The following is a 14,854-nucleotide window of genomic DNA, read 5'->3' as shown; positions in this document are numbered from 1 at the left end:
CATAACGTCTGAGAAAGGAAAGAAATAATAATAATAATAATGATGACAAAAACCAATCTCTAGGCTCAGCCTTCTGGTCATGTTAAAGCGCTCTATGATTTGGTTCCCGAGCTTCAATTTGCCACAGACACTAACTAGGATAACTAGTTTGTTAAGCATTCCAAACATCATTAGGATATTCCTTGGGCTTTCGCAGTGAATGTGATCGTATACCTTCTTAAAATCTTTGAAGAGCATATGAAGATTTTCACTATGCTCCCGTATCATCTCGGTGAACTGTCGTAGTACATAGACGTTGTACACAGACGAACAGCTCTTTCTGAAAGCACCCTTATATTCACCAGTCATTTCTTCTGCAAAGGGCTGAATTCTATCCAGTATACAGTTGGACAAGATCGTATAGTACACGTTAAGGAGGTCGATTCGTCTGTCTTTGGTGCAATCCATTTTGTCACCTCTCTTGTGCATAGGGCAGATGGCCGCTATCATAATTTAAAACAGTAATCGTCCATTCATGATCTGTAGCTTAAACCAAACACAGGAGGCGGTACATTGCAGAACTAGTGATGCCAGTTGTCCTCGTATCTAATGATGAGGGTTACAAGCTCTAAATAGCTAAGCTGTATGATTTAAAAAGTGAATGGTAGATAGTTTCTTGCTTTCTTGTAACAACATAATCGCGTATTGAACAAATTAAGTCCACCATATTTTAGAAATGAAGCTCAATGTACTGAACTGAACTTGGCAACAGCTTTGTTTGGATTGCCAGTCCATTACAAAAACATATACTGTGTTTTGTTTTTAACAATTTCTTTTCTTTTCGGATGCAACATACACAAAATTATTGAAGAACAATTTCATTTTCCACCCAGCCTGCTGTAAAAACATTGTTATTTGCAGCACAATCAGCCGATTTCGGTTGTCTGCCATTTTCAAATGCGTTCTCCTATACTCCTAAATTGATACCGTCAGCATTTGTGGGTGTATACAGATTTACATCTGCCATTGTGTATACGTAACCGCTGCCATAGAACGCGTTCTGTCCTCGTCAACGCTTTAAATAAAATTACTACCGTAGTGGCTTACGTATCTATACTAACAACAACAATTGCTAAACTGTCATGTTTGTTTGAACACCGTTCTCCAAAACTACCAGACCAATTTTCATGGGGTTTGCGCAGGTAAACTGAACAAAGCTTGGTGATCGTATAGCCTTTATTTCGTCAAAATCTGTTCCCCGAAAAAGTATATCATAATTGAAAGTTTTACCCATAACAATAGCACACTGGACTCTCGTTCGGGAGGACGACGGTTCAGTCCCGCGTCCGGCCATCCTGATTTAGGTTTTCCGTGATTTCCCTAAATCCCTCCAGGCAAATGCCGGGATGGTTCCTTTCAAAGGGCACGTCCGACTTCCTTCCCCATCCGCCCCTAATCCGATGAGACCGATGACCTCGCTGTCTGGTCTCCTCCCCAAAAACCACCACCACCCATAACAATAATGAAAATGAAAAAGTAACTCTGTTACGTTTTCGCGACCAACCCGTTGAACCGATTTCCATGAAATATAGTATGGAGCCTAAGGACCGAGCAAGGTGGCGCAGTGGCTAGCACACTAGACTCGTTTTCCGGAGGACGACGGTTCAATCCCGCGTCCGGCCATTCTGATTCAGGTTTTGCGTGATTTCCCTAAATCACTCCAGGCAAATGCCGTGATGGCTCCTTTGAAAGGGCACGGCCGACTTCCTTCCCCGTCCTTCCCTAATCCGATGAGACTGATGACCTCGCCGTCATGCCTCCTCCGCCAAACAACCGCCGACCGGTGTGGCCGAGTAGTTCTAGGCGCTACAGTCTGGAACCGCGCGACCGCTACGGTCGCAGGTTCGAATCCTGCCTCGGGCATGTATGTGTGTGATGTCCTTCGGTTAGTTAGGTTTAAGTAGTTCTAAGTTCTAGGGGACTGATGACCTCAGTAGTTAAGTCCCATAGTGCCCCCCAATCCCAACCCCCAAAGAAGAACATAGGCTACTTTAGAAAGTGTGTAGTCCAAGATACTTATTGATATCAAAAATGTTACGCGAATTATTAAAAAATATTTATTCTTTGAAAATGCTATTTATTCTTTGACTTATCGATCTTACGTAATGCTCATTTCACAACAATTAATTTTGATGTGGCGTGCAATACCGGCGACCACATGATCGGCTATCGACTTTGTGACAAGCAAGAATATGAATATCATTGCTCCTCGACACGCAGCAATTTAATTTGTTCTCTTAGGTTCCTTCCTAACCACATACTCGGAAATAGTTAAGTATTTGTTTCATCCGCTGTTCTCAGATCAGACAATGTAAATAAAATCCAATATTGCAGAACATACTTGTATTACATTCATAAGAAAGGAACAGAACATATTAATAACGATAACACGAAAAAAACTGCATGTAAGGGATGCAAACCAACAACTTTAGACTCCAGGAACCCCGACGTTATTAATTACGATAACCCTTAACCATGTTATGCTTAACTCCGGTCTTGGTTATCATATTCTTTCTTGAAGGCCTGTATCGTTGTTGCGTTATTAAGTGACATTTAATGATAAATTTTCAGTGCTCTGTTACATTGAAACGGCATACTGCAGATTACAAAACAAGTGTGTTTCATTCTTAATTTGTAAATTAATGACGATAATAACTCACTCCTAAGAGAGCACTCTTGTGCGAAGACATTAACCGTCGACAAATCATTACGTGACATTCGATTATAACAACAATTATAATAAATCATCCCAAGAATGACGTGTTTTTGTAAATCTCAGGTAAGCGCGTATGAAATCTTGAGAGGCTAACGAAAGTCGATAGCCTATCACGCAGTCGTCGATATTGCTCGTGACGTCAAAATGAAGTCACGTTTGCAGGAATTGTGAAACGAGCGTTATCCTTTGTTCTTTATCATGTTTGTGAAACTGCGTCTATTGGTTGATATGTGCAACACGATACGATTCAAAGTAATGAAAAAGCTCATCTCCACTAGAGAAATCATACAAACTTCATCTAATATGGTGTAATTAAATCCCTGGACGTGGTAACCGGCTGTATTCCGTTAGGGAGTGAGTCGGAAAGGTTGTTCAGGTACGTCGCATCCTCGTTAAGCCACTCGCTGAGGATTTCAAGGCGGAATTCCAGAAAATTGGGGGGATACTGATGTCGGCATTTTACCCGTTGTTCAACATACCCCGCATATTTTCAATGGGGTTCAATTCAAGTGATTTTTCAGGCCAGACAGGATGTAATACGGTGTGGGAGTGTTCAGAAGACCAGTTACATCTTCTTGCAGCCCGATGAACTTTGCTGTTGTGGTCTTTATGTACCCGTGTGAGCAATGGCTTCTTGCGACATGACTGACTCCAAACGTTCATTGCCTACAGTTCCCGTCGCAATATTCTCTCGCTAATGAGTGGGGATGGGCCTTCATACACTGTCTGCAGCAATTCCCGTCGAGTTTGGAAGCGTTTTTGATTCACAAATCGTGAAACAGGTCTCTGGTCTCTGTCAGGATCTTTCCCCGACCACAATTTTGACACGATATTTCGTAGCCATATGTGTTGCACCACTGCCAATAGATACGTTGAACAATCCGTTGCGAAACACCAACAATCAGCAGCTTCACACAACATACGGACATGGGCACGACCAAACACCATATCCCCTTGTTGCCTCTTTGTCGCTTCCTTGCATTAACCACATTTGTGTACGATGTCCGCTTGAAACATAAATGTCTCCTTGATCGCTAATGCGTGATTAGGGCTGTGCGCATACGGTTTCGCGCGTGACTCGATTGCTGCGCTGTCTGTAATCGGCTAACGGTTCATCTGTGCTTACACATTGGCGTGACTAATTTTTTGTCTGGTGAGGTTAAAGTGCTTATACAATCTTCAATGTGTTCAATCCATACTTGCACACTATTTTTTGAGCATAATGTATACCCTGTATAATGTGTAGCTACTTCAGTAGCACGATGAACAGATGCGTGTTCCTGTGCATGCTCATCTGTACGGACTGCTCGGCAGCGATGCTACGCATGCGGACACATTGAGCAATGGGAAAGCTTGGGAGCAGGGAGGGCTGGCCGCACATCACGTGCTGTGCTTACCGAAAGTGGCAGACACGTGAGGGTAGCTGATGTTATTGCACCTACTGTAGCTCACTTACTCACCATTGCTCATCATAACAAAACATCTGACATGCTAGCGCAGCTAGTAAAAAAATAAAAAATCGTTATGTATCACACACAACATTATACTGCCTGGGTTGATTCGACACTTTCAAGTGTTGACGAATATAGAACGTTATTGCTACAAAAGTGGTTACATTTTCCAATGATAGATGTACGTTTGTGTCTACCCAGATTGGGTGACAGTGTAAATTTACGAAGAGTTCGTACCTGAAAATGGCAGAAGGAGAAAGCAGCTGAATGTTGTGTACATGACTGTAATCTTGATTTAAAGTGACTCAACAGCCGATACTATACGCTATCTGAATAAACGTAAGTAATCTTTTAAAGCTACGAAGTGTTCATTGTAACATCCCGTATAATGTATGTCCTTATCCTCAAGATCATGTGAAAGCTTAGTGACGTGTAATTTCGTTTCTAGCTGAAACCAGTTTCCAATATTTTTTGTTTCAATACATTTCCGTTCGATGTTTCGCCCTCGAATGCGGCAGGATCATAAAGTTTTCTTAGAGAGCAGTGTGACTAAGCACATGTTGTAAATCATCGGAGTATAATGGCCGGCGCTTTAACTGATCACGCCGGCACCTTTTACCAGAGGAGGCGGGGCGCTTTGCCGTTACCGAGGAACCGCCCAAAAGACCTTCCCGTCACGCAGATATACTATGCTGCTGGGGATGGCCTAATTGTATCGCAGATAAGTGTCTTCCATTTCCCAGAAATAAGGTCATAAGAAAAGTAAGCGCCAAACGCACTGGATTGAATAGAATGTTCGCGTGGCCAGAGCGTGACTGTTCTGTACTGGGACTCGAATCAAGATCACTGCTGTTCTAAAAATGTTTAGCATGTTGTTGTTGTTGTGGTCTTCAGTCCTGAGACTGGTTTGATGCAGCTCTCCATGCTACCCTATCCTGTGCAAGCTTCTTCATCTCCCAATACTTACTGTAACCCATATCCTTCTGAATCTGCTTAGTGTATTCATCTCTTGGTCTCCCTCTACGATTTTTACCCTCCACGCTGCCCTCCAATGCTAAATTTGTGATCCCTTGATGCCTCAAAACATGTCCTACCAACCGATCCCTTCTTCTAGTCAAGTTGTGCCACAAACTTCTCTTCTCCCCAATCCTATTCAATACCTTCTCATTAGTTACGTGATCTACCCACCCTATCTTCAGAATTCTTCTGTAGCACCACATTTCGAAAGCTTCTATTCTCTTCTTGTCCAAACTGGTTATCGTCCATGTTTCACTTCCATACATGGCTACACTCCATACAAATACTTTCAGAAACGACTTCCTGACACTTAAATCTATACTCGATGTTAACAAATTTCTCTTCTTCAGAAACGATTTCCTTGCCATTGCCAGTCTACATTTTATATCCTCTCTACTTCGATCATCATCAGTTATTTTGCTCCCTAAATAGCAAAACTCCTTTACTACTTTAAGTGTCTCATTTCCTAATCTAATCCCCTCAGCATCACCCGATTTAATTTGACTACATTACAATTTAAAACCTGGTTCCTAAATCTCTGTCTTACCATTATATAATCTATCTGATACCTTTTGTATCTCCAGGATTCTTCCAGGTATACAACCTTCTTTTATGATTCTTGAACCAAGTGTTAGCTATGATTAAGTTATGCTCTGTGCAAAATTCTACAAGGCGGCTTCCTCTTTCATTTCTTCCCCCCAATCCATATTCACCTACTATGTTTCCTTCTCTCCCTTTTCCTACTGACGAATTCCAGTCAGCCATGACTATTAAATTTTCGTCTCCCTTCACTACCTGAATAATTTCTTTTATCTCGTCATTCATTTCATCAATTTCTTCATCATCTGCAGAGCTAGTTGGCATATAAACTTGTACTACTGTAGTAGGTGTGGGCTTTGTGTCTATCTTGGCCACAATAATGCGTTCACTATGCTGTTTGCAGTAGCTAACCCGCACTGCTATTTTTTTTATTCATTATTAAACCTACTCCTGCATTACCCCTATTTGATTTTGTATTTATAACCCTGTAATCACCTGACCAAAAGTCTTGTTCCTCCTGCCACCGAACTTCACTAATTCCCACTATATCTAACTTTAACCTATCCATTTCCCTTTTTAAATTTTCTAACCTACCTGCCCGATTAAGGGATCTGACATTCCACGCTCCGATCCGTAGAACGCCAGTTTTCTTTCTCCTGATAACGACGTCCTCTTGCGTAGTCCCCGCCCGGAGATCCGAATGGGGGACTATTTTACCTCCGGAATATTTTACCCAAGAGGACGCCATCATCATTTAATCATACAGTAAAGCTGCATGCCCTCGGAAAAAATTACGGCTGTAGTTTTCCCTTGCTTTCAGCCGTTCGCAGTACCAGCACAGCAAGGCCGTTTTGGTTAATGTTACAAGGCCAGATCAGTCAATCATCCAGACTGTTGCCCCTGCAACTACTGGAAAGGCTGCTGCCCCTCTTCAGGAACCACATGTTTGTCTGGCCTCTCAACAGATACCCCTCCGTTGTGGTTGCACCTGCGGTACGGCCATCTGTATCGCTGAGGCACGCAAGCCTCCCCACCAACGGCAAGGTCCATGGTTCTTGGGGGGGGGGGGGGATGTTTAGCATATAATACTCAATATCCTGACAAATATGGCAATGAGCCCGAACTTTATGATAACAGAATGAATGCCGCCTTATGCAACTGCGGTCACGTGATATAGTGAGCAAAGTGTACAAGCGGACAAGAGACGAACGAGAACTCATTCTACCACCATAAAGGGCTGATAATGGGGAAGTGGACTGGCTTATTGTTGTGGCCCTGCGCCTGGAAACGCGCATCTAGGAAACGGTGAAGCAGGTCTGTTGTCCACGTGCTCCCGTCGTGTCCATCTGTGGAAAGAGGTTGAAGGACGGTGGAGCCGCGAGTAGACGACATGGTGTTGGATGCCCACGCCTCATCACAGTAGGTGGAGGTCAGAGAGTTGTCACCTCCGTGAAGCACCGTAAAGCAGGCTAGACGGCGATCTGTGGCAGATCTGAACACATAGTACAATGCTTATGCAGGCACAAGTGTTAGCAGACGTGGTTGAACGTGCTTCTCCGCAACAGACACCTCCTACGTATCCCCGTGTTGACGCAACGATATCGTTAGTCACGATTGTAGTGGGCTCGGGATAATCGAGATTGGATCGTGGATCAATGGAAACGTGTCGTCTTGTCGCTTAAATGACGTTTCTCGTAATACCAGTTCGATGGTCGTGACTGGATACGCCGTCATCCGCCCGAAGGGCTACTCGAAACATGTACCACGTGGAGGATATTCACCTGGCCTTCCATGTGACTAATGACAGTAATCGAAGTCATCGTGACAGCTGAAGGGTAGGCGAACGTGTTGCTGACCACTTCCATGATGTCTTCAAATGGCTCTGAGCACTATGGGACTCAACTGCTGAGGTCATTAGTCCCCTAGAACTTAGAACTAGTTAAACCTAACTAACCTAAGGACATCACAAACATCCATGCCCAAGGCAGGATTCGAACCTGCGACCGTAGCGGTCTTGCGGTTCCAGACTGCAGCGCCTTTAACCGCACGGCCACTTCGGCCGGCTAAATGTTGTCTTCCCCATCAGCGATGGCATCTTCCACCATGACGCAACTATTCGTCTCGCATGGACAGAACGCTGCCACAATGGTCTGAGCAGCATGGTATTGAACTCACGTTGATGCCTTGACCGTCAAATTCGTCGGATGTGATTGTGATGGAACACATCTGGAGTGCTGTCGGGAGTCAGCTCCACATTCACAAACCACCGGCCCGTAATTTACGGGAATTGCATGACCGTGGGTAGACATCTAGTTATACATCCGAGAACTTGTCTAACCATACTATTCACAAATGCTGCTGTACGGCGTTCCAGACGTGCATGATATTAAACAGATGGTCATAACGTTTTAGCTGTATCTGTGCGTGTCTGTTTATATATGTGTGTGTGTGTTCGTCATGTATATACCTTCTATAGAAGGCGGGCTGGCAGCGTTCACGTAGTCGATCTTCAGCTTTTCATTGATAAAAATGAAAAAGTTATAAATATTAATTTTAACGGGTGAAATAGTGACGAATTTATGAAATGAAGCGAACGATTTGATTTCTTTCTGTTCTATGGGGTTGTTGATGATGGGGATTAATTAAGTTTTACAGTATTTGAACTAAAATATGGAAACACTAAAAAATACAATACATTAGCATGCCTGATACGGTGTAAAGATTCGTTGGTGTTCAAAATAGCTTCGGAATGGATAAATACAGACCCATGTGGATTTGAAGGGGGCATTTGCTGTTCCTCCGGCAAAATAGCTGTAAATTCAGGTAAGGATGATGGTGGGTAACTATCACGCGTTTCCAAAGTAGACCACAAAGTTTCAATTATATTGAGATCTAGTGACTCTTGTGGCGAGGGGAGAAGCGAAAATCATACTCGTGCTCACAAAACCAGCCCTGGACGAGCAGAGCTGTGTCGGCAGGGTCCCTGTTATATTAGAACATCACCATCGAGGAACAAACACTGTATCACGGGATGGACCTGATCAGACAAAATGGTCACATAACCCTTGCCATTAATGCTACCTTGCGAGAAATCATGGGGCCCAGGGAATACCAAACCATCATCGAATCCCGTCATGTTTCACTCTTGCGACGTAAACGCGGCCGAAAGTTGGAAGCGGTGTGAAAAAAGACTCATCCGACCAAAGGGCTCTGTTTCACTGCTTCATAGTCCAGGTTTCACAGCTTCGACACCATGTTTTCCTGTTACCGGGTATTTTCATCACTGATGAGTGCTTTTGTTTGGACCTCCAACTTGCTCAGCAATTCCCTGCTTATGGAGCTCCCTTCGTGCTGTTTTGGTGCTGTCGAAGTTCGAGAGTGCTATTTTCAGTTCTGCAGTGACATTTGAAACTGCAATCCTATTATTTTTCGTCACGAATCTCTTCAATGACCGTCCGTCACAGTTACCCAACACACGCTTTTGTTCGTGTTATAACTTACAAGGGGAGGCCGCCAATTGTGAAATTCAGATTCGATTCATACTGCGCATAATAAAAGCTCATGGCCAGAGGTGTAATGTGGCAAAGCACCAAGATGCACTTCTCAGCCGTTGTCGAGAAAATCGACAGTTAAAAGAAACCGTTGCTGTGAAATACTCTCTACGATTAATAATGTTCTACAGCGTCGTGGCGCAGCGGTAAGCGCTCGGGTTTTGTAATCCGAAGGTCGCCGGATCAAATCTCGCGCCATGCAATTTTTTAATTAGTTTTTTGTAATTCAAATATATATATTGAAACACGTATGTATTCAGTACAGCGATGGCGAGGCATGAATTTCAGTATCATTGTCCATTATTTTCACGGGGAGGTTACAATATATATATATAAACTATTAATGAATTGCTTATGCATGTTAGTGAAGGCGGATCGCTATCCAATTGTACCGCCTCCATTTTTCCGTTTGTTTAACAGGGTGTACCAAAGCTCTCCCGTCCGCACTGGTTTTCGACGATGTTATAAGTTGCGCTAGGGACCGCATCTACCTTCTTTCGAAGTTAGCAGGCAACTACGCTGTTATGCGGCTGCTCGTTTCGGCCCATCCAACATCTGTCCTTCAAGTGTAACGAGCGAGTAACGGAGTTTATATTTCATACCTGCCACAGCAAATTTGTGTTCGTGGGGTCTCCTTTCTAATTCGAACGTTTGACTTACGCTATACGTATTCGTTTTGGAATATCGTTTCTACGTCTTCCGTTAACTATACGTGGTTAACATTAGGAAGACAATTAATAACATTTGTGAAATACAACTTTGTTTGCGGAAAACGTAATGATGTTCGAAGTGAATTACAAAAAAACAAATACCAAAAAAAAGGTTGCAGGGCGCGAGATTCGATCCGGCGACCTTCGGATTAACGAACCCGAGCGCTTACCGCTGCGCCACGACGCTGTACAACAATATTTATCGTAGAGAGCATTTTCACCGCAACGGTTTCTTTTAACTGTCGATTTTCTCGACAACGGCTGAGAAGTGCATCTTGGTGCTTTGCCAACATTACACCTCTGGCCATGAGCTATTATTATGCGCAGTATGAATCGAATCTGAATTTCACAATTGGCGGCCTCCCCTTGTTAGTGAATGATGTTTTTTCGCTTTTTCTGTATGCTGTATAAATCTTCAATACGGTGGCTCTTGAAGTAACAAATACTTCGGCTATCTTGGTTACGGAATCGCCCGCCATATGAGCACTAACAATTTGCCCACATTCGAATTCACTTAGCTCCTACATAATGCAGTCACAGTTACACAGAACGTTGTTCTGACCACGACTGAGGTTTGCAACGTATTCAGGTCACTGCACTGGTGCCGTTCGTGGCCAAATACAACAGTGGAAGCTGCAGGCTTGGTTAGCATCTGTGTTTGTGTTCAAGCTAGCATTTCTCGCGGTGTTTCCATAATTTTGTGCAACCCCCGTTATGTGGGAGGTTTGGGCGCAGTATCTGGGATTGGAGAGGATATTACAGGAAAGCTGTTGAATGTGTACATGTGAGAGACTGACTGAATGCAGCTGGCTGGGAGATGCGTGGGACTGCAGCTAGGCTGTGTGGGACTGCAAAGGGTGTTTTGGAGCCTGAATTTGGAGTGTAAAGAGTACAGTGTATTTGCCCATCAGGCTGATGCATTGTACTGGGAGGAGTAGGCGATTAAAATTACACTGGGAAGCTGTAGATAAAGCAGTTATTATTGAGTCAACCTATAGAATGTGGAATCAGAAAAGTCATATACTGCCTGAAATACGCGAATGAATGTCTTTATATGTTTATCTGATAAGAGTTATGTTGTAGAATTTTTCTAATACTTAGCTATATTCATTATGATGAGGAATACTGTTATCCTCAAATATAATTTGCATTAATAATATGTTCTTTACTTTGTAAAGATGTTTAGACATTATTCATTCTGTTCTGTTTTAATGCTCGGGTGTGAAGTTAATGTTTCGAAAGGTATTTTCATCATTTATTTATTTACTTACGTCACAATTCCTGTTACACTGATTTAAATGTTTCTTTCTATTCTTTTGTAAAGCCTGTATTACTACAAATGTTATCTGTATTATTATATTTTAACGATGTCTTTTTGTACCTTTGTAATTATATTCTCATATTATAAAATTAGACACCAGGTCTTCAAATTAAGTATATAGCGAGGTTTCATTTCATTGCACACATTTCTGGTGGTCATAGTATACGCACAATATGCGAGAAGTTAAAAAAAGAAAAGGACTGTTAGTGCTCAATGGCTGCTGGCCATCTCTACAAGGACTACAGTGGGTCTGCACCTTTGGTGGCCCACCAATTCCATTATCTCTACAAGGACTACATTGGGTATGCACCTTTGGTGGCCTACGAATACCATAGTCTCTACTAGGACTACAGTGGGTCTGCACCTTTTGTGGCCCACCAATACCATTATCTCTACAAGGACTACATTGGGTATGCACCTTTGGTGGCCTACGAATACCATAGTCTCTACTAGGACTACAGTGGGTCTGCACCTTTGGTGGCCCACCAATACCATTATCTCTACAAGGACTACATTGGGTATGCACCTTTGGTGGGCTACGAATACCATAGTCTCTACTAGGACTACAGTGGGTCTGCACCTTTTGTGGCCCACCAATACCATTATCTCTACAAGGACTACATTGGGTATGCACCTTTGGTGGCCTACGAATACTATAGTCTCTACTACGACTACATTGGGTCTGCATCTGTGGTGGCCCACTAATACCATCATCTGTACAAGAAATACTGTGGGTCTGCTCTGTGATGACCTACCTACCAATATTCTTCAAAACTTCGAGTGACTCTGCTGTGGGTTTGCTCTGTTGTGGCCCATTACCTATCTGCATGTCAAGAGTTAGCACTGTCTTTCCGTTGGAAGGACAACATTACTTCTTCAAGACTGCATGGAAATCCACTACTTCCGTGTGCACCTTCTTTTACTGCTCAGATTTGTGCATAAAACTATCATTCTTACTGTGATGAATGATCAGGACTGTCTTTATGGACTGTGAGGACAATTTTGGCTTTTGGCCAACATTGTATCAATAAGTGTGTGCATTTGATATCTTTGTTATTGTAATTATGAAAAATTTTATCAAATCAGTATTGTCCACTGTTCAAAACAATTCGTAAAATTTTTTGTGGGGAGCATGGGGGCTATGTAAGTAGGCTATTTAGGTTTTTATGTTGGTAATGACACGTAGTGCTCTGTATGAAAATCGCTGAGTGCGCTGTGTGCAACCTGTGGCTGGTTGGATTCATTGTTGGAATATTTGTTTGTGTAGTGTTGGGCAGTTAGATATGAACAGCACGTAGTTTTGGGCAGTTGGAGGTGAGCCGCCAGCAGTGGTGGATGTGGAGAGAGGCATGACAGAGTTTTGAGACGTTACTATAAGCGGACGATCTGGACGTGTGTCCGCCAGAAAAAGGGAATTTGTGAAGATGGCTCTGAGCGCTATGGGACTCAACTGCTGCGGTCATCAGTCCCCTAGAACTTAGAACTACTTAAACCTAACTAACCTAAGGACATCACACACATCCATGCCCGAGGCAGGATTCGAACCTGCGACCGTAGCAGTCGCACGGTTCCTGACTGCGCGCCTAGAACCGCGAGACCACCGCGGCCGGCTTTGTGAAGATGGATGTCATGAATTGATAGTTATATATATAATGACTTTTGAACACTATTAAGGTAAATAAATTGTTTGTTCTCTACCAAAATCTTTCATTTGCTAACTATGCCTATCAGTAGTTAGTGCCTTCAGTAGTTAGAATCTTTTATTTAGCTCGCAGTATTGCCGCTCGCTGTATTGCAGTAGTTCGAGTAACGAAGATTTTTGTGAGATAAGTGATTCAGGAAAGGTGTAGCTTATTGTTAGTCAAAAAGAAAGTCAGATTTCGTTGCGCTAAAAATATTGTGAGTCAGTTTAGTGATGATCAGAATAAGTAAAGAGAAAACTGTTTGAGTACGTTGAGTTTTGCTCAGCTGTTTGAAAATCAAATAACGTAAAAGTTTACCAGCACAGCCATTCATAATTTTTCTAAGGGAAGTTTCAGATGTACTGTCCTACAATCTCAACTGATTATAGCTTATCTTGCATTTGGCCGCAGCGTCACAGTCTGTGGTGAGGAATGACGACTATGCCATCGTTGTGTTAGTTGTAAATCCAATTGCATATTTCTGAAATATTCGCATTAAACAGATGTCCGATGCAGCAGGTCGTTGAGTCGGCACTAGGAGTCGGTCCGAAGTTGACTTATCTCCCTGCCGCACGACATAGCTCTATGTGGTCATAATCAGAAAAGTAAAACTAGCGAACGCCGCGATACTTGCCCGTTTCGAGGGATGCTGAGGAGAACATCCGACGTGGCCTTGTACGTACCTGCTTGAGATGTGACTTACGGTTCCGCACGGGAGTGACTCACCTTCAAGTTCGTTGGCCGCGCTGGCTTGTTCGCGTGTGTGTGGTGGGAGGGTTGGTACTACAGGCTGGTTTCCTACCTGTCCGCCCCCGTGCGACCGCGGTCCACTCACCTGCGAGATCCGTCCTGCGAGTAGGTGCTGCGGTAGAAGCCGACGATGCTGTCGGTGAGAGACCCGAAGAAGATGAAGTTGAGCAGGTAGGTGCCCGCCAGGATCTGGCCGTAGCGCGGCTGCAGCACCCACATCTCGCCCTCCGTGTAGTCCACCTGAGCAAATAAATGTTCAAAATGGTTCAAATGGCTCTGAGCACTATGCGACTTAACTGCTGAGGTCATCAGTCGCCTAGAACTTAGAACTAATTAAACCTAACTAACCTAAGGACATCACACACATCCATGCCCGAGGCAGGATTCGAACCTGCGACCGTAGCGGTCACGCGGTTCCAGACTGAAGCGCCTTTAACCGCACGGCCACACCGGCCGGCAAATAAATGTTCAAATGGGTGTGAAATCTTATGGTACTTAACTGCTAAGGTCATCAGTCCCTAAGCGTACACACTACTTAACCTAAATTATCCTAAGGACAAACACACACACACCCATGCCCGAGGGAGGACTCGAACCTCCGCCGGGACCAGCCGCACAGTCCATGACTGCAGCGCTCTAGACCGCTCGGCTAATCCCGCGCGGCCCTGAGGAAATAATTACCGACTGTCACCAGTGCGATTTCAGAGCGGGAAATCTGAGGTAACAAATTAACTATGACGGTCGTGTGTACCCGTCTACAATATAAGTCTACCGTATCTGTTACCCCGGAGGCACCAACGGTGAAACAAGGAGAAACTACCCCTCCCCACCTAGACGAAAGACGGTAACGCGGAAATGAACAACCTAGTACGCCACGACGGCCCTCGCTTTCATCCCACAACACGCAACACATTTCAAAACACCGAACACAATAGTTTTAATGAAATCTTACGTAAGTTAAAGAACCATTGTAGAAACCAGCTCCAAGTACGCTATAACAGGAAAGGAGAATATGTAAAACTAGACCTAAGACAGCAAGGAACTATTGTAGCAACCAGCTCCGAGTACTGCGAAGCA

General features: G+C 43.7%; 1 protein-coding gene across 1 annotated transcript in view; it reads right to left on the bottom strand.

The window, feature by feature from the left end:
- The window catches only part of LOC126236128 (glutamyl aminopeptidase-like), a 470,917-nt gene that overhangs the window by 421,899 nt on the left and 34,164 nt on the right, over positions 1 to 14,854 (bottom strand). Inside the window, exon 3 of the mRNA XM_049945203.1 lies at positions 13,863 to 14,017. Within this exon, the coding sequence (XP_049801160.1) occupies positions 13,863 to 14,017 (155 nt within the window). The remainder of the gene's footprint in view (positions 1 to 13,862; positions 14,018 to 14,854) is intronic.

This window comes from Schistocerca nitens, chromosome 2 (assembly GCF_023898315.1).
Source record: "Schistocerca nitens isolate TAMUIC-IGC-003100 chromosome 2, iqSchNite1.1, whole genome shotgun sequence".
NCBI lineage: Eukaryota > Metazoa > Arthropoda > Insecta > Orthoptera > Acrididae > Schistocerca > Schistocerca nitens.
This window is presented reverse-complemented; position numbering and strand designations above follow the sequence as displayed.